The sequence below is a fragment of the Mustela putorius genome, unplaced genomic scaffold (genome assembly GCF_011764305.1).
Source record: "Mustela putorius furo isolate JIRA1106 unplaced genomic scaffold, ASM1176430v1.1 tig00000275_pilon_pilon_pilon, whole genome shotgun sequence".
NCBI lineage: Eukaryota > Metazoa > Chordata > Mammalia > Carnivora > Mustelidae > Mustela > Mustela putorius.
In genome coordinates this window covers 2,547,366-2,571,573 of record NW_025421341.1, presented here as the reverse complement: position 1 = coordinate 2,571,573, position 24,208 = coordinate 2,547,366, and the positions used below count along the sequence as shown (strand labels likewise).

The 24,208-nt window shown below is 39.3% G+C and overlaps 1 protein-coding gene and 1 non-coding gene across 5 annotated transcripts in view; one reads left to right on the top strand and one right to left on the bottom strand.

Annotated features, from left to right (window-relative positions):
• The window catches only part of HECW2 (HECT, C2 and WW domain containing E3 ubiquitin protein ligase 2), a 224,044-nt gene that overhangs the window by 143,421 nt on the left and 56,415 nt on the right, over window positions 1-24,208 (top strand). For all 4 annotated transcript variants that reach the window (XM_045078498.1, XM_045078497.1, XM_045078499.1 and 1 more), the window contains 4 exons: window positions 3,973-4,104; window positions 7,389-7,491; window positions 10,364-10,460; window positions 19,550-19,633. In XM_045078498.1, coding sequence (XP_044934433.1) covers window positions 3,973-4,104; window positions 7,389-7,491; window positions 10,364-10,460; window positions 19,550-19,633 — 416 coding nt within the window. The remainder of the gene's footprint in view (window positions 1-3,972; window positions 4,105-7,388; window positions 7,492-10,363; window positions 10,461-19,549; window positions 19,634-24,208) is intronic.
• LOC123391732 lies at window positions 4,459-4,561 on the bottom strand. The gene has a single exon (XR_006606426.1). It is a non-coding gene; the product is annotated as a small nucleolar RNA U13 (small nucleolar RNA).

Below are 24,208 nucleotides of genomic sequence, written 5' to 3'. Positions count from 1 at the left end.
CTAGTGATAGGATTTTGATAGAGGTCTTAATCAAGACCTTTCTCCAAAGTACTTGGCAGACTTAAAAAATATGTTTCAACAATATGCACGTCCTATTTGACTCTGAAATTGAACCCTTTGTGGGATACAAATAGCACCTATTCCCCAACCACAGCCATGCCTGCACCTGGCCAGCGATGCTAACTGTGGAGAGTATTAAAGTTTGCTGTCTGGCATTAGTCGCAGCCTTTTCAGTGGTGAAACAGTTTTAAGGCCCAGCACTGTGAGTGGCTCTTATTGCCAGCCTAATTCAGTAAACACTTAAATGCGTTCTAAAATCACCTACAATGTAAGATATGAGGGCAGTGGGAGGAACATGAAAAGCAAAAGATAGGGAGCAGAAAGCAGAACGGAAACAAAAAGATAGATGAGAAGGAGACCGAGGGGAAAGAGGTACTTCTCATTGGGCTTTAGAGTCAGATAGAAAGATAAGTTCAAATCCCAGCTTTATTCATTCCCAACTATACATCTCACTTAAATCAGAACTGTTACCCACCTATATTGAAGGTGAACAACAATGAGATGTCATTATTTACCAAATAATGAAAATCTTTATAATGGTGGTTGCTGGTTTATGTGTTCTTCTAGGCTTTGAATTTTAGAAAGGCCATGTTTCTTCTGCACCCCCAGAGACTCCAGTGTATCAGTTAGGATTTGTTCTGGCTGCCTTGTGACAGAGACCCATACAAAGTTTGACATACAAGAGTTATTCACTCACATAAAGGAATCAGAGGTAGACAGTCTGAGGCTTTTAAGGAGTAAGAGCCTTGGCCTCTTCTGATTTTTGCTCAGCTTTCTTTCATCCTTATGGTTCTGTATATCTGCTGGAGCTCCATGAATTTCCTCTTTAACTCAGAGAACAGAAAATATGAAGGACAGGGGAGGGCTTGACCTTGTAAAAATCTCCTTGTAAGGAGGTTTTCCAGAAGTACCATGTGACACTCTGTTTACATCTCATTGACCATACCTTAGCCTGGGCCACATACATTTATGAAGAGCTCAGGAAATCTCATTTCCCTAGTTCTCCATTTTTTTGAGCCTTGTATATGGAATGTAGCAAGAAGCATTGTGATCCTGGGAAAAACGTCTTAGACGTTAGAACTTATTATTAATCCTAATAATAGTTACATTTAAGAGGTCACAGGCACGATGTTAACAAAGTTTGTAAGAACCGTCTCGTTTAATCTTCCTTTGATGTTGGTGTTATTATCCTCATTTCCCAGAAAAGAAATTGTGGTTTAGAAGAGCTAAGTAGTTTGCTCAAGGTTATGTCCTGGTAAGTGGTGGAGCTAGCTCTCAGAACCAGCCTTGTCTCATTTTGGATCCCAACCATGTAACCACTACTTTGCCTCCCACTTCTCAAGTTTTAACTTGGTAATGAATTCATGTCTACAGTGGGCTGTTTTAAAAACTTCTATCCTATCTGTGGTTTTATAGTTTTTAACTCTCCATGCTTTTTACCTAACACACACACACACACACCCCTCATTTATTTTTTAAAGAGCTTTAAGTATTTCTATGTTTATGTAAAAGAACGTGACTTTTATTATTTGATTAGTTTGTTGTGCGTTGTCTCTGTACTTTAGACAAGATATTAGAATTTGAGAGTTTCATTATTTACTAAGGCCCCATCTTTCCCCCAGATGCACTCCCAAAAGCTATCGGGGATAACAGGGTGAGTAAGAAAGAGTCCTTTCCCTCGAGGCATTTACAGTATCATTCTTTGGAGAATTGGTTTTAGACAAGCCTCTTAACATCAAATTATACTATGACACTGCATGTAAATCACAGCTGACCTAGATGCACACACCCATTTGTCCTTATAATTACAAGTGCGTCATTGTTACTTCTAAATGGTTACCTATCCCTTCAAAACATTCCTAAGAAATTAGATAGAGTAAATAGGCAATTCTATTTTAGTACTCTTTGTATTTTTCCCTTAAAAAACATAGCTTATATTATTGTTTTAGTAATAAAAACTTAATCTTAATTTCATAAAGATATATGGCTGATTATGATATCTATTACTCTGAAATGCCCATTTGTAAAAATAAATTAATTTCTACTGCATGACATTTTGCATAGTATGGCAGAAATGATGTATAAGTGTAATTAGAAGTCCGAATCAAATGGGAACCAGTTTCACATTTGGGACCAGAATCTACCAATTTAGGCCTATATAGAGTTTATGATTGGTGTTTTCTGTTTTTTAGAGTTTTTATTTATTTTTTTTTAATAAGCTCAGAGAAGAGAGATGTTCCACCTGACATGTTAGGGAAAAGGGAGCATTACCCAGGGATGTGAGGCTGACGGCGTCATGTCCTACAAAACCTCCATTTAATTCAGTCTTTGTATCTGGAAATCAGATATTGAAAGAAGGGACTAGCCAGCATACAGTACTATATGCTGGCTAAGAGAACATAATAATAACAAAATAATAAATTAAATTAAACAAATAGGAAGGAAGGATTCTCAATCAGTGTATTTCTCTGCTTTGTTTTCTAGTGCATCTACTGCTTAAAGGTATTATCTTACAAAAAAAAATTTTTTTTCTATTTGGGAGCTTACCTACAAATTGTTTTGCCTGTTTCCTGAGTATGTATATACAGAAATATTTTGTTTCATAATGGAAAGGTGATTTTTTTTAATAGACATAAATATACCATCTAAACCTGGGATTTGTCTAGGTGTTTTCCTTCCTAGTCTTTAAGGTACTTTGTTACCTGAGCTTCATTAGTTTGAGAAGTCAGTTCTTTTTTGCTTAGGTTATTGGCATATATCATGTGCCCTGACACTTGACTAATAGGTAATATGTCTCCCCGCTCTGCTAATAGTCTCTTTTATCTTGATGGCCTAATAAACTTTATCTGATCATGGAAAACTCACATTTTCTAATTGTCCTTGAGATAATGGGCTTCCTTATTCCCTAGAGCGAATTTCACTTTGAAGACTTAAACCCTTTGTCTCCTAATGATAACAATAAATAGCAGGTGTAGAGCTTCAAAATTAAACAAAAAGAATTTTAAAAGGCTTTTCTGCATTATATATAGTTCTTCCTGTAGTGAGGGAAACTGGTTATGCTTATTCATGACTTCACATCATCGGGGGATTCTGCTGTAAACACCATAGACGTGATTCCTCCCTCCTTTCACACAGTATGGCGGGGGGGGGGGGTTGTGAATGAGGAAGACGTGTTTTTATAAGAAATCTACAGCTCAGAGAACTTTTTGGCTTGCCGAAAGTCATCATAGGTGATAGTGATAGAATTTGTGTGGAATGTGCAAACACCAATTAAACTGGAAAGGCAAATGGGCAGGAGATTTTAAGATCTCGGAAAACTGCCAAAGGGTCAGAATGGTTTTTTTTGAGATAGTGAGTATCCAGCGGAAGCTTTGGATTGGAGCAGCGATGCAATCAAAGCATTTAGAGAGAACATTCGGTACTGAGGTGCCGGTTACGTGAATAAGGTTGTAGAGATGTGGAACAACTGAAGACAATTATTACCTAACATGTGCGAGAGAAAGCCCTGAAATAATAGGAGGGTCATCAGGCTGTGATGGGCCAGATGGAGGAGACACTACTCTGGGAACGTGTCTGGGGGCTGACCATGTAGGAGACTTCAATGACACTGAAGTGTCAGCTGATGAAAACTTGGTAATAACCATCCACAGCAGTAAGAGCTTGAATAGCACCAGTTAAAAGAAGCCCAACCATCCTTTCACACGGCTCCTTTCTAAGATCCTATCTTTGATGACTGTCTCTTCAAGTATTTCCTAAAACCAGGAGTAATGCTCCCCAGAGATTAAAACTATGAGAAAATGGAGCTAAGATCATTACCCAAAAGTCGGTCTTTTCCTGAACGTGTGCAGTGATAGGTGAGTGAAGACAAGTGCGGGGCCCAAGCGGACACTGACTGAGGGGATTGTTTCCTAGGCGTTTTTTGTCGACCACAACTCCCGCACCACCACTTTTATCGACCCCCGGCTCCCGCTGCAGAGCAGTAGACCGAGCGCGCTGGTCCACCGGCAGCACCTGACGAGGCAACGCAGCCACAGCGCAGGCGAGGTGAGTCCCGCGCCCCCCGCCTGGGGAAGCGCTTCGTGGAGGCCACGGCACGCGGTCGCGGTGGAAATGGGCAGGCTTTTTAGTATTGCCTTGTCTTGTTTCCCTAGTTGGCTTTAGAGATTATCATTTGGAGACTGAAAAGTGTTGGAATGTTCACAAGGCTTCTCTGGAAAGACGCAGAGCCTCATTTACAAAGTTTAAAAGATGGATGTAGGAGGAAAGATGGAAGAGTGTGGGGAATTTTTTTATATTCAGAAGATGGTGAGAGAAAATTCTCAGTGTTACAAAATGTTCCAGAGAGGATGATGGTAAACCCTTTTGCATACCTAAGGGCAGCTACGTAGGACAAAAATACGTCAGACAGGTAGTGTACCGATTCGTAACAAAGTTTGAGGGAGGCTCGTGTCCCACAAGGGCATGAACACCCAGTCGTGACGACTACGAACTGCAGAAGGCCCAAGATGTAACGTTTAGTGGGCTGAATTTCAGTTACATGCAGGGAGATTTTTCAAGTGGGGGTTGCTGGGTTGAATTAAAATCTTCAGCCAATGCTATGGGGTTGTGGTGTCCTCACTAATTCTTTAAAGTCACCATATACCTGAGGGTTGATTCATGAACTCTAAGAGCCCAGAGAAAATGAGCAGAATTAGGAATTACGAACAGCCCTACCTCGCTCTAACTTTGCTGGCTTGCAGTGACCATGGTAACCACATGGGGGCTCTCGAATAGCCTAACCAAAGAAAAGAAAAGAAAAAATGAAATAATTACTTCCTGTTTTCTTTTTTCTTTGGTAGCTTAAATAAAAGGAATGTTCTAAGTCAACTTTTTTTTTCTCTTTAATACTGGCTTTATGCCTTGAATGTTTATCATTGCTTGGTGTACATTTTGCTCAAGCAAAAAAAAATTGAGATTCTTTTCCAGCATGCCTTTTCCATGTCTATGTGCATGTTATATTTTCAGTATTATACTGTAGGTCAGATATTTTGTAGCCTCTCATAAGAAAAATTATGAACGCAATAAAGAACTGGATTTGATTCATCAAAATTCTACTCTTGGAATTTCCCCTCATGATTTACATGCTTGTGTGTTTGCTGACTGGAAGTGCGGACGTAGGAGAGGATACTTGAGAAGCTCATATAAAAGTGATGTATGAGTCTATTGCAGGATGAGGTATGCACAGAAATATTTGTGTTTTATGAGTAGTTAATAAATCTTTACTTTGCTGCCATGGAGACCATTAGTGGTGAACTGGACGATATGGACAGCATTCATCTTAAAAGCAGAACAGACCTCTCACCTTTGGACCTTGTGTGTGAGAAGTACCATCATCAGGGCCCTGCCTGGCTTTATCACGAGGCCGGTGCACTTTAGCCACTTGCCTTATCTTGACTTCACAATATGGAGCTGGCTGCTGGGTGGGGTAGGGACTCTGCATCAGATTAACAGCTACCCTCTTTTTTCTTTCAATTCCTTTGCTTACGCCCTCTAGTTATTGTCATAGTCTAGTAATAGCCTGTTGTGGTAGAGGAATCCTAAAGTACCCATTCCTGTTCAAGTGAGGACAGCTCTTCATGTTGAAGGAGACTGAGCCACAGAAGAGGGGTAATCCCGTAAAGACTCAGCAGTCAGCCCCAGCCCGGTCCAGAATGTGCTTTGTGGTGTAGCCTGCAGTGCTCCTCACTCTTATCTGGCCTTGTCCCCTGTGGGACGGTCTGGTTCAAGGAAGTGAGATGTTGAAGAGAAGACGTTTGTCTGTTCTGGGAAATAATGATGCATAACCACATACTGACAGGAGGGAAAGAATATGTTCATGTATTAAAATGGTAAGTTCTGTGGCTCACAAAGTGTCGTTAAGGATCGAGTCTCTGAGACTCTGAGAGTAGCTGAGTTCATTCTTCAAAGCCGATAATTCAAGAGAAGCAGAGCGAGAAACTTCTAGTCACACCCGGGAGTCTTTCTATCTCTTATCCCCATTTAGCAAAGTGCTGATTAATCTTCCACCCAACAGTCACTCTTAGCGAACACTGGCAGGGTAGCCACAGAGTGGCTGGTGTGAAGGACACAAATAACACTTGTTCCTTGTTCTTACTAAGAAGCAAATATGTGAAACTAACTGTAATACGAATGAATAAAAACATGAACGAAGACACTTTATGAAACAGTAATAATGGCAGCCGCTTCTCCGATGTGTATCGGGTGCTGTGGGAGCTCAGAGCAGGTGCATTTCAAGTCAGCTTGAACAGAAGGGAAGGCTTCGCCGAGGAGGGGCTGTTTGAACCACACTGTGAAGAGTGAGGGAGAGTATTCTTGAGGGACAAGCAAGCAGCATGGAGCGGGAACAGTGTTTTTAGTTTTAGGGCCTTCAGAAAAGCCCTCACCAAACACCTCACAGATACAACGTGATAAAACGGTGGTGAATTTTGAATGAGTGGGAGTAGAAGCTCTATTTAAAAGTACCAGTTTTTAAATCCACTCTGTTATTTCGCCCTTTGCCCCTCTTACTGTCTGATACGTCCTTGCTGCTGTTGTCTGAAAAGCCCTCTGGAATACGGGGACGGCAGTGCTGAAACAGACGCTCAAGCAATGCTGGGGTTCGCAGAGAAGACTGCGCAAGGGCATTTTTGCTGGTCGACTTGTATGCACGGGTTTCTAAATCTGTAATAGGTACAATAAATAATTCAGGTTGGGGCAACCCTATTTAGCTCTCTCACACCTGCTGCGATTAGCTCCCTGGTGTGGGAGGTTCAAACCAGAAAGAGCTGTTGTACCAGGTGCTCTAATAGGCATGTGAGATTGCTTCTGAGGAGATCACACACCGACCTCAGTAGCCCACACGAAGCCAGTGTGGCCTCCGCTGCACAGGGAATTCCCGGACCTGCCTTGGCCAGAAGAAGGAATAACCAGGTCCTGGTGCTTCCGAGGTTCCCTCTCCGATGTATTGTTGCAGGTTTGGGTTCTGTCAAAGTAGAGGTTATTCCTGGTGAACACGTGTGCTGTTGAGCTTCTACGCCCCCAGTGATTATACACGTATGAACTATGTCTGTACCACCTGGTAGTCACTGCCCCAGGCTCCTCTCAAGGACACAGACATCCCAACCTGTCCCCCCAGCTCAGCCACTAAAGCAGAGCTCTTGGGAGCCCTGTGTTGGCTCCTCAGGTGGCATCGTTTCTGGTCAGTTGACACTTAATGCTCGTTGTCAGGTATGTTGAACAACTAGGCTCGGTGTGCTGATTTAAACCATCTGGGTCTTGGTGCAGACCATAAATGATGCTTCTGTTTGCAGGTAGGAGAAGATTCTCGACATACAGGACCACCAGTTCTTCCCAGGCCATCGAGTACGTTCAATACAGTCAGTAGGCCGCAGTACCAGGACATGGTTCCCGTGGGTACGTCATCGCTTTCTAGAAATCTTTATCTTCACTTTTCCTGTCAGTGTGAATCATGCGGCCTGTCAGCTGCCCCTTTGCCCTGTACTGAGAACTGTTTCATTATCCCTAAGAAACTGATTGAATCGCAAAGCACTCATGTCATATAAGATCCTCTAGGATGAGATTTTTTATATTACTCTACCTTTTCTTTGTAGAGCTATTATATTAGATAGCTGAGCTTAAAGAAAGATAAACTATTAAGGCAAATATATTATGTGGTCATTTCAAATTAGCAATGGACAAGCATATACTTAGAATATATCTAATGCTTGGGACTGAACTTAAATAGTGTGTGAACCTACAGTAGCCTCACAATAAGAAAGCAATGGTGACACATTCTTAAGGTTTTGGTAGAGAGCTAGGTATCTCTAGCAAATATAAGGCAGGAAGAGACTCCAAAATTGTAAAATAAAAATAAATGAATTGGGACAAATAGACCTAAAGAACAACTTGAGTTATTAGTCACGTGATGAGGTTGAAGTAGGTCAGTCTCACACCGGGAGCCCTCAGGCAGGCGGAGTAGACGGACGGCAGGAGGCTGTGCGGGCTCCCTGCTTCTTCTGAAATTCCAGTAGCTGTCCAGTGGTCTGTTTCTACCTTAAAATTTTCACGTCTTTAAGGAAAACTTTAACATGAAACATAAAGTAATGCCCATGGCATTATTTAACTAGTTTGGCAAACACTGGATAAGAAGAAATCTTGGATCTAAGTCCAGTAGCCTGTTTTATTATGCCATTTACTAGTAGGATATTAAATACTGCACAGAGAATTTTAAAATATTTTAAAATAGGTGCTCAAAAAGTTATCTAGTCTCTGATTGTAGATGGAATTTAAAACCCACTGACAAAATTTTAGTTATAAAAGCGTTTTCTAAAAAAAAATTTTTAAGTGTTTTCATTGTTTATATATGATGAAATGTACTGTTAGATACACTTCAAGCTTGCAGGGAGATTCTATGAGCAGATAGTATTTTTTTAAATTTTTTATTTTTTATAAACATATATTTTTATCCCCAGGGGTCCAGGTCTGTGAATCGCCAGGTTTACACACTTCACAGCACTCACCAAAGCACATACTCACCCCAGCAGATAGTATTTTTTAAATTTTACTTACATTTAACTAAAATATGTATACATAGGCAGCATGATGTAGCTGAAATTTGAACTGGAAAATGTTTAGAGCATTATATTTCTTTTGTTTGATCATTTGTTAGTTTAAGTAAGGCGTATTCCTTGACATATTTATGAGCAGAAGAGTGTTACCCGAACAGGATCGCTGATGTTTGAGAATCTAGACATTTAGTTCTGTGGCTTAAATACATCTATATTTCTGATTAGAAACAGATATGATGAAGAGTAAAGAAGGGTTCCTTTTTCTCCATATCTTTGTCAACACTTGTTATTTCTTGTCTTTTTGACACTAGCCATTCTAAGAGGTGTGAGGTGATGTCTCACTGTGGTCTTGATTTGGATTTCTCTGATGATTAGTGATGTTGAGTATCTTTTTAGGTGTCTGTTGGCTATCTTTTTGTCTTTCTTGGAAAAATATCTATTCAGGTCATCTGCCCATTTTTCATTGGGATTATTTGATTTTTGTTGTTGAGTTGAATGAGTTCTTTATATATTTTAGACACTAATCTCTTACTGGATATATGATTTACAAATATGTTCTTCTACTCAGTATACTGTCTTTTCATTTTGTTGATGTTCTCTTTGCTGTGCAAAAGCTTTTTAGTTTGATGTAGCCCCAATAGTTTGTTTTTGCATTTGTTTTCGTTCCTGAGGACACATATCAGAAAAATGTGGCTAAGACCAATGTCCAGAAAATTAGTGTCCATGTTTTCTTTTAGGAGTTTTATAGTTTTAGGTTTTACACTTAGCTCTTTAATCCATTTTGAGTTTACTTTTGTATATAGTGAAAGAAAGTGGGCCAGTTTCATTCTTTTTCAGGTAGCTGCCCAGTTTTCCTAGCACCATTCATTGAAGAGACTATTTTTTCTCTATTGTACATTCTTGCCTCCTTTATTGTAGATTAAGTAACCATGTAAACATGGCTATGTCCTGGGCTCTCTGTCCTGTTGATCTGTATATCTATTTTTGTGTACATATTGCACTGTTTTAACTACATAGCTTTGTGATTTAGTTTGAAGTCTGGAATTGTGATATCTCTAGCTTTGTTGTTCTTTCTCAAGATTGCTTTGGCTATTATGGGTCTTTTGTGGTTCTATACAAATTTTGAGATTGTTCTAGTTCTGTAAAAAATGTTGGTGTTTTGATAGGCATTTTGTTGAATCTGTAGAGTTCTGTGTTGAGTATGTACATATAACAGTGTTAAGACTACCAATCCATGAGCATGGTATACCTTTCCATTCATTTGTGTCATCTTCAATTTCTTTTATCCATGTTTTCAGTTTTCAGAGCGCTAGTGTATTTGGGCAACTCTTGTTCTGCCTCTTTACGTCTCTGGATGGCTGATACTTTATCAGAAGATACTTTTCCATTTCTAACAGTTGCTTAGAGGCCTTTGGTAAACAGTAGCTAAAAGCTAGCAATATCTAGAATCTTGTTAGTGATCTCAACCTGCAATTTGATAATAAATACGATTTATTGGATGAGTTTAATTAGTGCTTAAGCCACACCTACTAGATCTACGTCCAATAGTCATATAACAAGTAGACACAAATTGGAATTTAAGCATCTATAGTGCCCCAAACTATGACTTTTAGTACAAGGAACATTAACCCCCAAATACCAGACTTTTAAGTTTGGATTTATGTGCATAAATCTAATAGATTTTTTAAAGTATTATTATAATTTCTGACTTTTTTCAGCTTACAATGACAAGATTGTTGCTTTTCTGCGCCAACCCAACATCTTTGAAATTCTACAGGAGCGTCAGCCTGATCTTACCAGGAATCATTCACTCAGGTAACTGCAGTATTGGTATTTGGTTCAAGTTCCATAAGCCCCAGCTATTAAATCTTCAGTAACACTGATAATCATCTTGGAAATTTACTTTTTCTTTCTGGCAGTCTGAACAAAGGCATCTTGTGTACCAGGACTTTGTCATCAACAACCAGGTCATTGTAGTCCTGGCTTTTGTCTATTAAGTATGAAGATTGAATAAGATTGACTAAAGAACCTAGAACCACTCTCTTTAAAGAAGAAATATGAAAAAAAAAAAAAGAAATCATAGCCAAGAATACATCCTTGATGTGTAGATTATAATGAAAATAATAAGGCACTAACGTTTTTGAGTGTAGCTCGAGTGAACAAAAGTAAAAGAGTTTACTGAATTGAGACTTAACAAAATCCTAGGCTCGGGGTTCACATATTTTCATAATAAAAACACAGTGGAACCCAAAGAGGGAATCTGATCCTCTTCACCACCCAGTGTTCCCCTGCGTGAACCCTCTTTTCTAAACAGTTCTTCAATGCATCACCTAAATCCAGTTTTACTTTCCTGAATACATGCTGTTCCTGTTCCTTGGCGAGTTCTTCTATTTTGCATTTGACAAAGAAGGTCTTTCCTTTAAAACTCACCTCCTTGAAGCCTCTCCGCTGCATTGTAAGCTCTTGCTCCCAAGCTCTAGCCTAATATTTCTCAACCAAAATTTGTAGGCATCAGTGGAGAGGGAAAAAGATGTGAGTTTCTGCTGAAAATTTGACATAACTCAAAGCTCAGTTGGTTCATGTGCCACCTTTACTGGTAGAGATGTTTGTCCAGTGGTGCCCATCTTGGCCCACAGCAGTGATTCTCCAATATTACTCTACTTAGTTGTATGAAAAGTTGCATTGGGATCACCTGGGGAGCTTTATAAAGCTTGTAAAATGTCAGGTCTTCTCTCCCCCCCCAACTCTTCTCCCTTCCCTGAACTTATACCCCCTGTCCTCCTCCACCCTGTCCAGTTATTTAATTCAGGAGGTCTGGGGGAAAACTCAAGCATCTGATATCTTAAAACCTCTCCACCTAATTCCAGTGACACATCCAGGTATAATTTCTATTCTAGACACTAACTGATAATTAATTATGTGGTGTATCACAGTGTTGTTTATACTATTTTGGTTATATGACTTTTGTGCTATAATTTGACTTTTCAAGTCCTTATGGTTTATTTTCCAACTAGATTATAAGTTCCTTAGAAATATGTATCTTATTCAACTCATTTTATCTCCTCTTTACTGCTTTTAAATACCAAGAATAGTATTTTGCGTACAGTCTATACATAGATAATAACCATAGATGTTTTTGTCGAATTGAAATAAATTACCAATTCTTCTTATTATGTTCTTAGTCTTTCATATCTTTTATTTTGTTGAGGTACAGTTGATATACAACATTATGTTAGTTTCAGGCATATAACACAATGGTTCAATATTTGTATGTATTGTGAAATGATCATCACAGTACGTCTAGTTAAGATCCATCACCACACACTGTTACAGGATTTTTTTTTTTCTTATGATGAGAACTTTTAGGATCTTTCTTAGCAACTTCCAAATATGCAGTACAGTATTATCAACTACAGTTGCCATGCTATATATTACATTCCCCATGACTGACTTCTTTTATAGCTGGAACTTGGTACGTTATGAACCCTTCTCCCCATCTTGCCCACTCCCCATCTCCTGTCAGTCTCTCATAGCTTTAAAATTATCATTACCTTCCTAAGTTTCTAAAGGCTAAGGTTACATGTAATTTCAAGTATGACTGCAAACACTGGCTACACAAAAATCCACTTTCCATTAGTTAACATCTAATTCAAGTCTCAGTGCTTTTCTCAACCTTACAAGTGTGCTGTTCTCAATCACAAGAAAATTATAAAAATTGTTTTTTGCATACTTGTATATTACATCATCAGCTCAGTAATCCATGGTCCACTGGAGAGTCTCATGTAAGAAGTTTCAGTTAGTAATATTGCAGACATAAACTCCTCAGTTGTCACTGAGAGATCTTAGAGATTCCAGACCGCAAAACAAAACAGAGCAAAAACAAATCTCTCCTCTTTTGCTAACCACAAAATAAGGAGAACTCTGTTATTTTTCTTTCCCACCAGTTCTAGCCCCAACACACACACACGCACACACACACACGCACATGCACATGCATGCGCACATACACCTGTAGTCAGTATCTGTTCCTGTCAAGGTACCCCACCCCCCACACAGGAAAAAAAAAACAAGAAAGAGGAAATTCAAGAAGGTTTCTACTTTTGCTCTACACCCCACATTATTATTTACAGCAATTTCACGTATCTTTAAATTTCCACCATCGAAGATAATGGGTGATTTATTTTTCCTGAACAAGGCATCCAACAGTATCATTATTCTTCAGTGATTTGACACAACCTTAGATTCTACCAGAGGGGAAAACTGCAGGCCACAGTGGGTAGCTTTCAGTTTTGTTTTGTTTTTCCTTCTGCTTTTCAGAGTCTGGTTTTTTTTTTAATTTATTTATATATTTTTTAAATAAACATATAATGTATTTTTAGCCCCAGGGGTATAGGTCTGTGAATCGCCAGGTTTACACACTTTGCAGCACTTACACAGTGCACACACACCCCCCGCCAATGCCCATAACCCCACCACCCTCTCCCGACCCTCCACCCCCCCCAGCAACCCTCAGTTTGTTCTGTGAGATTAAGAGTCTCTTACAGTTTGTCTCCCTCTGCTTTTCAGAGTCTTAAAAGTCTCTAGCCTCCCAATGATTGGTAAGGGTTTTTATCTGTTAGTGACACCTGGGGTCTTCAGCTGAACATATTCTTTAAATGTAGATCTCACAGGGTAATCTATTGGTAAGAAATTATTTGATAAGTTTTGAAATAAGTTTCTATCTTATTCCACCTTATTTATAACTCTCGGCATATCCTTTCTAAAATCATTTACAGAATTTGAGCATGAAGAGCATATGCTGTCATGACAAGTACAGAAGGAAGCAGGAACATAAATCAATGAGATAATGCTGTTCCTCTACAAAGAGTGTGTGTCACAGCGCACTTCTGTTTTCCGAAAAGTTTTCGGTAGTTGAGCATTTTGCTTTCTCACATCATAATGGGGAAGTTTGTGTGTCTAAGAGAACATTCTGTTTTGTATGGTTAAAAACTGCATCGTAAGAGGCATTCCCACCAAGGCAGGGTGGGGAGCCCGCTGGGGTTTTTTAATCTCGTATTACAGTGATACCTTTGATAAAAGATTGATGCGTAGAATAGAGCCACTGAGTAATTGTGTGTCAAAGGTAACTGTGTGATACTCGTTTCCTGAGCCAAGGGTCCTCAACAGCAGCGTCACTCTGCATGCATTCTTTCTCACGAGTGGCACAGTCACTTCAAAGAAATATCCCTTCTTTTTTCTCTCCATATAATGAGGAAAAGTGTTAGCCCTTGGGAGATTCAAATGGGTGCATCTATTTATGTTGTGTTTTTCCTGTTTAACTTGTGATTCCTTCTAAACCAGAGGAAAGCCAGCTGTGTATTTAGTTCCTACGCATATGTAGTTTCCTCTTCCTTGAGACTCCACTTTGTGTTTCTTTTACCATAGGATGGCTACGGTTCTTTGCAATGGGATATGGCTTTAGCTTTCACCACTGCATTTAAATCACCGCTCCCTCTAACTGTCATGTAAAGGGGATACTACGAAGTTGTCCTCTTTTTTTTCTTTTTTAAAATCTCAGAAAAGATTTCTTTCCTCAGCTCGAGAAATCAACATCCAAGAGTCGGTACTACCTGCTTCAAGCAGGTACTGTCGCCCCGTGGGTGACTGTATCCTCCTACTGGCTCTCACTGGAAGGCAGTTATCATACTAAGAAGCTTTTTGTATGTGTGGCATTAAAATTAAAGCCAAAATAAAGTGTTCTATTATTTCATTCAAAGACAAATATATTCATTACGAAAAGAACCCTTTAACAATATTTTGTTGGTGAATATAATGAGCACAAATTCAATAAAATTTTTGGTGTTGGTATTTGTACAACACTATATTATGTGCAAAGATCTACATGTCATAAAACTGAATTAAGAGTTGAGAATAAGGGGCGCCTAGGTGGCTCAGTGGGTTAAGTCGCTGCCTTCGGCTCAGGTCATGATCTCAGGGTCCTGGGATCAAGTCCCGCATCGGGCTCTCTGCTCAGCGGGGAGCCTGCTTTCCTCTCTCTATCTCTCTCTGCCTACTTGTGATCACTCTCGGTCAGGTAAATAAATAAAATCTTAAGAAAAAAAAAAAAGAGTTGAGAATAATCCCTCTTATGTAATTATTAGGTCTAGCCAACAGACCTGCTCCCTACTAGTCCATCTTCCCCCAGGCATCAGGGAGACGTATTTTGGGGTCCAGGTTGATTCCATTTCTATTTGTCCATGAGAATCCACAGCAGCCCTGTATTTGCAAACCAAATGGGAAGTTGAAAGGAAGGTTGGTTTTTGTACAGCGTGGCCCTGGCCTTCAGCTCAGACCATGCTGGTGACCGCGGCAGAGCGTGAATGATCAATGGAGTAATGAACACGAATCTTCTCGTCTTAGACTTACACCAGTCGAGAAGTCATGGGGTTTCTGTAAAATTGCCCTCGGGAAGTTTTTTAAAACATGTATTTTTGAAGGTGTTACTGAACCGAGTCTACAGGAACCATGTGTGCACAGTCTGCAACCCGGAGAGTTTTGTGGTTTCGAGGCCTTACTGCTTCTGATTGTTTCTGATCATGTGCCCTTCTTTAACTTCACCAAAAATGTAGGTTGGTTTCAATGAGAGTATTTCTGTGGGAATTCCGGCCCTGAGACTATGTTCATTGTCCTCAAATGCTCTTCTGCTAGAGTTGATCTTCTGGGGTAATTCTGTGCACTTGAGGAAGTGGTTACAAAGATCTAAATGTTATGGGTGTCTGAGATGCAGCGAGAGCCAGAGACTTTTCCCTGAGGTTGTCACGATACAGTTTAACTTGTCACCGCCGCAGCTGTGAGTTCCCTTATTAAAAGAGTGCCCCTTTGCCTGTCCTTGCACTCCCCTCACAGGGGTCTGTTTTAGCAGATGATCTGCTATCAGCTCTCTGATTCTTTTTCTCTGCCACAACAAAAAGATGGTAGCTTATTCTGGAGGCTGAGTGGAGGCAGAGAAATTTGTTAGGAGCGAACTCTTAGTTTAGCGTTTACTAATCTTGTGTCGTGTTGTGTTTTATTGGGCATTCCTAATGCTGTACCTACAGCACAAAGCTAGGTGTTTGGGGAACATAAAACTGAAGGAGGAAGGGCTTTTGCTCTCAAGAAATTCATGTTTACAAAGGAGTTATGTTGTAACGGAGTGGCCCAGTGAGAAAGCCCAGTGGAGGAAGTGCCGGAATGTTTTCTAAAGGTCTCAGAGAAAGAAACATACCCATGCAGAGGGGGTCAAGTGATAAAGGGTTATTTGAATGTCATCTAAATCCTCATTATAAGCTACTAAAATTGAATAGAATTTCTACATTAAGGTGCAATAAAGTTAAGAATTAGAGGATTGCCACTAATTCCTTCTAACTCTATAAATACAAAAAGTAAACTAGAACAAATATTGTGATGTAACTTTCAAATGTCTCTTTAATCAGAGTCATATGGTTCTTTCATGATATTTCTCAAGCTTGTTATGTTTATTTCAGACACTAAGTGGACTCATGGAAAATTATTAGGAGCCAAAACTTATTTTCCAATCTAAAAAGAAAAGAAATATTGCAGATCTATAATGTTGACTTTAATCACTTTTAATGAAACATAAGTGTGCACAGATACAAAATATGCATAAACTTCTCACAGCTTTTATGAACTTTAAAGCCAAAAGACATGTAAGTTAAGGGAAAACTTTAAAAAATAACATTTAATTGAATGATACTAATGTGAGATTTTGTTTTTCAGAAGCCAAATCACCAATACAGAGACCATTGTCTGTAGAAAGATACATTTGTACTTTTTGTTTCGCTTGTGTTTGACTTGTATTTGATTTTGATTTTGCATCTAATGGTACATCTGTGGCAATGTGCAGTCATCATTTTTCTTAACAAATAGCTTGCTTTTGTCTATTAATTTACTCCTAATTTTATTTGTATCTACTAATTCATTGTTTCATTTAATACCCCAAATGCAATACTGAAGAAAAAATATATTATTAAATGTACCCTGTGATGATTCTATTCCTCCTTTTCTATTTGTAAGTTATAAAACTTGTGTTCTTAGAATAAGTCATAACATTGTTGGTGTTTAGTTAGCATAAATGCATAATTTACTTTTTAAGTCCATTTATTTTATTTTCTCTTACCTTATGGCAATATATATACACCTAACCTTGCCTCACTTCATTGTCATTATGCAAATCAGTACTGCAAAAGAAAAGTCTTGTCTTTTTAATTGGTAAGAGAATGGTGCGTGTGTGGTAGACAGGGACCGCTGTTATCAAACTTAACATCAAGGCCCTGCCAACCTCAGAGCCTGCTCACCAACACTTTGAAAGTTTCTCTCTGATCACTTGGCACCAATGTCTTATAAATGCGAACATGGGAACTGAAGTCAGATGGCAGCAAGTCCGTCATTAATGTTATTCAGATTATCTAACATATCCTGCCTCAGTATTAGCAGTTTTTGATTGTCAGTGTGAAAACACAGAATTTTTAAATTCCCCGAGAACTTGAGACTATGTCTGTAGATTTCTAGTAGATAGGAACACGAGTCTGACAAATGCTGGCCTACGGACTATTAGGCAAATACCTAATAACCAAGAAGTAGTTCCTGTTTGGTTTTGCTTTTCTTAGAAAAGATTGGCAACATTTCTGAGGATATCTGGTGATGTTCTCTTCCTCCGCCTTGATCTGCTCTCGACAGTCAGTAAACCGATGCCCTCTGTTTTTATGTGAAAAGACTTGGTGGAATAGGAGTGGGCCTACGACCTGAACAGAATTCAGTTAAACAAACGGAACGGCTTGAATATTTTCCTGCAGTACTGGAAGTGACCTTCTCCTTTCCACTGCACGTGAACTCTTTGCGAGAGGAGCCAGGGCTTCTACCCCACTGTACGCCCAGTGTGGGATACCGTGCCCGGCACAGAGCAGACACTGAGAAAATGTTTGCTGAAAGGACGAATGAATGTTGGTATAAAGAGTTCTTAGTGGTAGAGTATGCGTCAGGTGACATGCTCCAGAGTCTTATTCCTGAAAGTATATGACCCTTAGCTCACTGGTGCAATAACTCAGCTGGCCTGAAGAAGACTAGCCTCCACTTGCCGCTGGTATGTTCTGGCCTAAAGAATCAGACCAGTTCCTTTCACTGCCTAATATAGTTAATATCTGGACAGTGATAAAAAGTTCCCCCATTGGCATATGTCCTCTGGTGTCCTTCCCTGTCCTCAGCCTGTCATTCTTGTGAGTCAGGAAGCTGTCATCTTTTCCTGACTCCCAGAAAGCCTACAGGCCACAGTCCGGAGTACGATCTCTTAGGTCGCTCGCCTCACCCCATCTAGCTCCACTCAGAGAAGTGGAGGAGAGTGCGCGCCCTGTTTGTCTTCTCGTCTGTTCTGTTTGCCTGACTCCTTTTCATGATAGGCTACGGAGATAAACTGTGTATTTGTTAGAGATAGCTTGTGATTCTTCAAGATCAAAGCATGTTATTACTGACCCTTACCAGAAGATTTCTTTCGTTAAGTTATTGTTCATTTTTTCCTCCATGATAACTTTTCTCTAATTTAGCTTTTTTCAACCAACTTTCATATCTTGTACCAGAAAAAATTGCTCACCAGATAATGCTCCCTGGTTTCGTCATGTGCTTCAGACATGTGATTGTAACACTTGAGGCAAATGTTCCGCTTGGTTCCAGTTTTCAGACTGAAACAACTAAGCAGAAAGACTGGCTTTTCCCTTCTGAGCAATTTCTTTACATTCCGGTCTAACATTCATTTCTTAGGTTGCATATGTGAAACTCCTGGCAGTGAAGGTTGGAAAGGGAAATTTGGTAATACCAGAGATTAGAAACTTCATATGCTAATGTATTGTTTAAAATGGATCTAGCCAGAAGCAGGCAAACTCTTGATCACTCCTTGTAAGCTGTGTGGCTGAAAGCAAAGCCGTTGACTTCTCTGTACATTCTGGGGTTTTCCGTCTCAACAGTTAAACCTTGTCTTACACCTCATTGTCTTCAAGCTTGTAAAAATTAAGAGATTTGGAATTTGGAAATATAAAATACAGTAGAACTTTATGAAAATATCAAACAGAAAAACAAGATAATCTTCAAGAGGAACTAAATCTAAATAAATACTTGGACCAAAGATTAATATTTTATTTCATAGTGTACAAAAATCAGACTATACTGTCATTAGCACTTTGAGTTAATTGATTGGTTGTTTTTACTCCTATGTTCCTATCAAATGAAATGCTTTCAGTACTGTAGTTTATGTTCTTATATTTTTTTTATAAAAATGAATATGATGTGCTTTGAAATAAAATCATGTAAATAAGAGGAAGCAACAGGGAAATTTTTATTAAAATTGTTTTCATATAAAGAATCGAAAACAGCATGATGATGGCTCATCAAACAAAAAGAAAAACCTGGTGTTCTTACATCTATCTATAGTAAAATAATGGTAGAAATCACTCACATTGTCATGTTTGAAATGTGTACATATAAGTGTATATACTTTTGCACAGGCATACATGTTATGTGTTCTACCAACTGTGGTAACTAAAGGTGTTTCAGGGTTTGAGTTACTTCAAAGAGCCATATGCCTTTATGTTGAATATGTATTGAGTATAACCCATCTGCCTCCAAGTAGGTATACGCTTATAACACATGATGTAGAGGTGTGCCCCCAGGTAAACAGATGACTGTCCCTGTACACTTTTTGGAATAACAGGGAATTGGCCTGAATGGCCCAAATATTTGCTTAGGTACAAGCCCACAGTAGGCTTTACTTCAAAGCAGAGACTGAGTTGTTTTTAAATGTTTTTTAAAATGGTGCCTAAGGCATGTTATGTTTCAGAAGTCCAGCACATACATTCTGAGCTGTTTGTTTGCTTGAATAGGGAGAAGATCCAATTTATCCGAACTGAAGGGACCCCAGGATTGGTGCGTCTTTCAAGTGATGCCGACCTTGTTATGTTGCTGAGGTATGGAACACCAGTTTTTGAAGTAGAAAGTTTTCTGTCATTGGATGTTATGGAGTGTTTTAGAAAATGCTATCCTAATATTAGTAGCCTAAAAATGTCTCTGTTATTCTTAAAGACTTGTGGAATACTCATGTGGAAGATGTAGGATGCTGGTGATGTAGTGATAATTCGTTTCAGATTGCACTTCTTAGTCTGAGATCTGTTTGATTTTTTTTTTACCCTGGTGATAAATGAGGTGGTATTGGAGAAGGGAGAGATTAATAGAGGCCAATGGTAGAATGTCCCACTCACGAAATGGAACGCAAACATATACAGGCTTTCCCCTTTGGAGTAAAAGGTCATATTTATATTTTCTTTCAAATTCTTTCCTCCAAATGTGCTTTTTTTGTTTATTTTTTCTGATTTGATGTGATTTTTTAAAAATGATTTTGAGAGTTTAGGTTTGGGAAATTCGATCAGAAAGTTGAAATTTGATCACTGGTACGCATTGCTGACTTGATAGGCCTTCATAAAATTGACCAGCTGCATTTTCTTTCCTGATGGTTAGGTCAGCTTTGGTTTATTTTAGAGTAGTTTAGAAAGGAAACTGGCAAGTTTTCAAAAGATTTTTCATTTTTAATATTATCCCTCAAATGTAAGAGACTAGAATAAGTTAATGCTTTGCTCTACCCAATAGTTGGGACACCCACCACCAGAACCTGCAAAGAATTAAAGGCAAAGTCATACTGAAACAGACCACACACCGTTTTATTGGTCTTAGAGTGCTAACAGTCTCATTCATGGTACTCATGATGATCTTGACCCTCACCGTTTCTGACTGCCTGCATGACAGTTGCCATACTTGTAAAACTGAAGTCAAAAAAATTATGTTCCTTTCCTGGGTAGTTGGAGCATAGTTCAAAGGGATATATAACCACTTCCCACAGAGACTTTGCTTCACCTGATCCTGAACAAGACCTATTGGGAAGCAAGGGTTACTTCTCAGTCGAAGGGGTGACCTGTGACTGTGTTACACTGAATGAGTTCTAAGAACAGAATATAGTGTGCTACATGGTCAGGAAGACTGTTGGTTAGTTACTATGTAATATGATATTTCTACCATAGTTCAGTTGGTAATAAAATAGTTCTGTTGTAAAATTCTAGAAATTTTAGAAATCTAAGCATTTTTACTTAAACTAAAAAATTCTGCATTTGGAATTAATAAAAACAATGATCATAAAATAGAAATCATGACTATCATTCACCTATTCTTAGTTCAATAATCTTTAGATGGTATCATCCTCAATCTTTTAAGTTACAGTATAGCTTAGAATATTTGTGCTTTTGTTAACACTGCAGTTTTCCTGAGTTTCTATGTGTTATATGGTTGAACTTAAAAATACTTAAAAACTGAGGCACCTGGGTGGCTCAGTGGGTTAAAGCCTCTGTCTTCAGCTCAGGTCATGAGCCTCTCTCTCTGCCTTTCTTTCTCTCTGTCTGCCTCTCTGCCTACTTGTGCTCTCTTCCTGTCAAATAAATAAAATCATTTAAAAAAATACTTATACATATATATGTATCAGTTTTAAGTATGTATATGTATGTATATACATATATATACATATGTGTGTATATAGATACACACGTGTGTGTGTGTGTGTGTGTATATATATATATATATATATATATATACATATGAGCAAAGCTACATTTTCCTCAATTTGGGGAAACACTGTATTATCTGAAGTTAATTGGCCTTTGGAGAAGTGTGAGAAATTCATTTATTATATAATAGTTCTATAATTATTATATTCAAATGATGTTATTAAGTTCTAGACTTATTTTATTTAGATGATCAGATGTATTTATTAAATTTAATAATTGTACATAGTGACACAATGTATTCCATGTGGTTGCTTAATAAATAATGTTTAATAGTTATTGAAACATTTTCAGATGTCCTTAGTTATCAGATGTCCTTAGTTATTTTTTATTTTACTTTGGAGTTTGAGTCTTTTGAATCAGTGACTATAAACTCAAGCAATGGACTAGTTGCATATATAGTGAAAGACTTTCTGTCTATTTTTATACTTTGCCTATTTCCTTTTTCTTTTTTTCTTTTTTTTTTAAGATTTTATTTACTTACGAGAGAGAAGAGAAAGAGGGAGAGCACGGGGTGGGGGGAGGAAAAGCAGACCGAAAGGGACAAGCAGACTCTGTGCTGAGTGCTGAGCTCTGAGCCTGATGTGGGACTCGATCTTAGGACCCTGAGATCATGACGTGAGCCAAAATCAGAAGGCAGATGCTTAAATGACTGAGCCACCAAGGTGCCTCTGTTTCTTTTTTAAGATTTTATTTATTTAATTGACAGGCAGAGATCACAAGTAGGCAGAGAGGCAGGCAGAGAGAGAGGAGGAAGCAGGCTCCCCGCCAAGCAGGGAGCCTGACACGGGACTCAATCCCAGAACCTCGAGATCATGATCCGAGCTGAAGACAGAGGCTTTAACCCACTGAGCCACCCAAGCACCCCAGGTGCCCCTATTTTTAAAAAAAGGAAAATCAGGGGAGGAGTCAAGATGGCGGAGAAGTAGCCAGCTGAGACTACTTCAGCTAGCCAGAGATCAGCTAGATAGCTTATCTAAAGATTGCAAACACCTGAAAATCCATCGGCAGATCGAAGAGAAGAAGAACAGCAATTCTGGAAACAGAAAAACAACCACTTTCTGAAAGGTAGGACCGGCAGAGAAGTGAATCCAAAGCGACAGGAAGATAGACCCCGGGGGGAGGGGCCGGATCCCGGCAAGCAGCAGAGCAACGGAGCACAAAATCAGGACTTTTAAAAGTCTGTTCCGCTGAGGGACATCGCTCCAGAGGCTACCCGGGGCGAAGCCCACGCGGGGTCAGCGTGGCCTCAGGTCCCGCAGAGTCCCAGAAGGATCGGGGGTGTCTGAGTGTCGCAGAGCTTGCGGGTACTGGAACGGGAAAGCCGGCTACAGAGACAGAGCCGACAGTAAGCTCACAGCTCGGGGTGACCTTGAACCGTCGCAGGCTCGGTGAGCTCGGAGCGCGGCCGGAGGTCAGGCAGACGGGAGTGACTGGGTGCTGTTCTCTGAGGGCGCACTGAGGAGTGCGGCCCTGGGCTCTCGGCTCCTCCGGGCCGGAAACCAGGAGGCCGCCATTTGTATTCCCGTCCTCCGGAACTCTACGGAAAGCGCTCAGGGAACAAAAGCTCCTGAAAGCAAACCTGAGCGGATTACTCACCCCGGCCCCGGGTAAGGGCGGTGTAATTCCGCCTGGGGCAAAGACACTTGAGAATCACTACACCAGGCCCCTCCCCCAGAAGATCAACAAGAAATCCAGCCGAGACCAAGTTCACCTACCAAGGAGTGCGGTTTCAATACCAAGGAGAGCAGCAGAATTCCAGAGGAGGAGAAAGCCAAGCACGGAACTCATGGCTTTTTCCCTGTGATTTTTTTTAGTCTTGCAGTTAATTTAATTTTTTTCTTTTTCATTTTTTGTTTTTTTTTCTCGCCTTCGGGTAAAATTTTTTTTTAACTGTTACCTTTTTCTTTTTTAATGATTTTTTACTAGTTTATCTAATATATATATTTTTTTATATTTTTCTTAGGTGTTTTCTTTTTTAAAAATTCTTTTCTTTTTTTTTCTATTTTCTTTTTTTTTCTGTCTTCCTTTTTGAACCTCTTTTTATCCCCTTTCTCCCCCCTCACAATTTGGGATCTCTTCTAATTTGGTTAAAGCATATTTTCCTGGGGCTGTTGCCACCCTTTTAGTATTTTACTTGCCCCTTCATATACTCTTATCTGGACAAAATGACAAGACGGAAAAATTCAACACAAAAAAAAGAACAAGAGGCAGTACCTAAGGCTAAGGACCTAATCAATACAGACATTGGTAATATGTCAGATCTAGAGTTCAGAATGACAATTCTCAAGGTTCTAGCCGGGCTCGAAAAAGGCATGGAAGATATTAGAGAAACCCTCTCGAGAGATATAAAAGCCCTTTCTGGAGAAATAAAAGAAATAAAATCTAACCAAGTTGAAATCAAAAAAGCTATTAATGAGGTGCAATCAAAAATGGAGGCTCTCACTGCTAGGATAAATGAGGCAGAAGAAAAAATTAGTGATATAGAAGACCAAATGACAGAGAATAAAGAAGCTGAGCAAAAGAGGGACAAACAGCTACTGGACCACGAGGGGAGAATTCGAGAGATAACTGACACCATAAGACGAAACAACATTAGAATAATTGGGATTCCAGAAGAAGAAGAAAGAGAGAGGGGAGCAAAAGGTATACTGGAGAGAATTATTGGAGAGAATTTCCCCAATATGGCAAAGGGAATGAGCATCAAAGTTCAGGAGGTTCAGAGAACGCCCCTCAAAATCAATAAGAATAGGCCCACACCCCGTCACCTAATAGTAAAATTTACAAGTCTCAGTGACAAAGAGAAAATCCTGAAAGCAGCCCGGGAAAAGAAGTCTGAGGATAAAAATATATGTTTATAAAAATAAAAAATTATAAAAAAAAAAAAAAAAAAGAAGTCTGTAACATACAATGGTAAAAATATTAGATTGGCAGCTG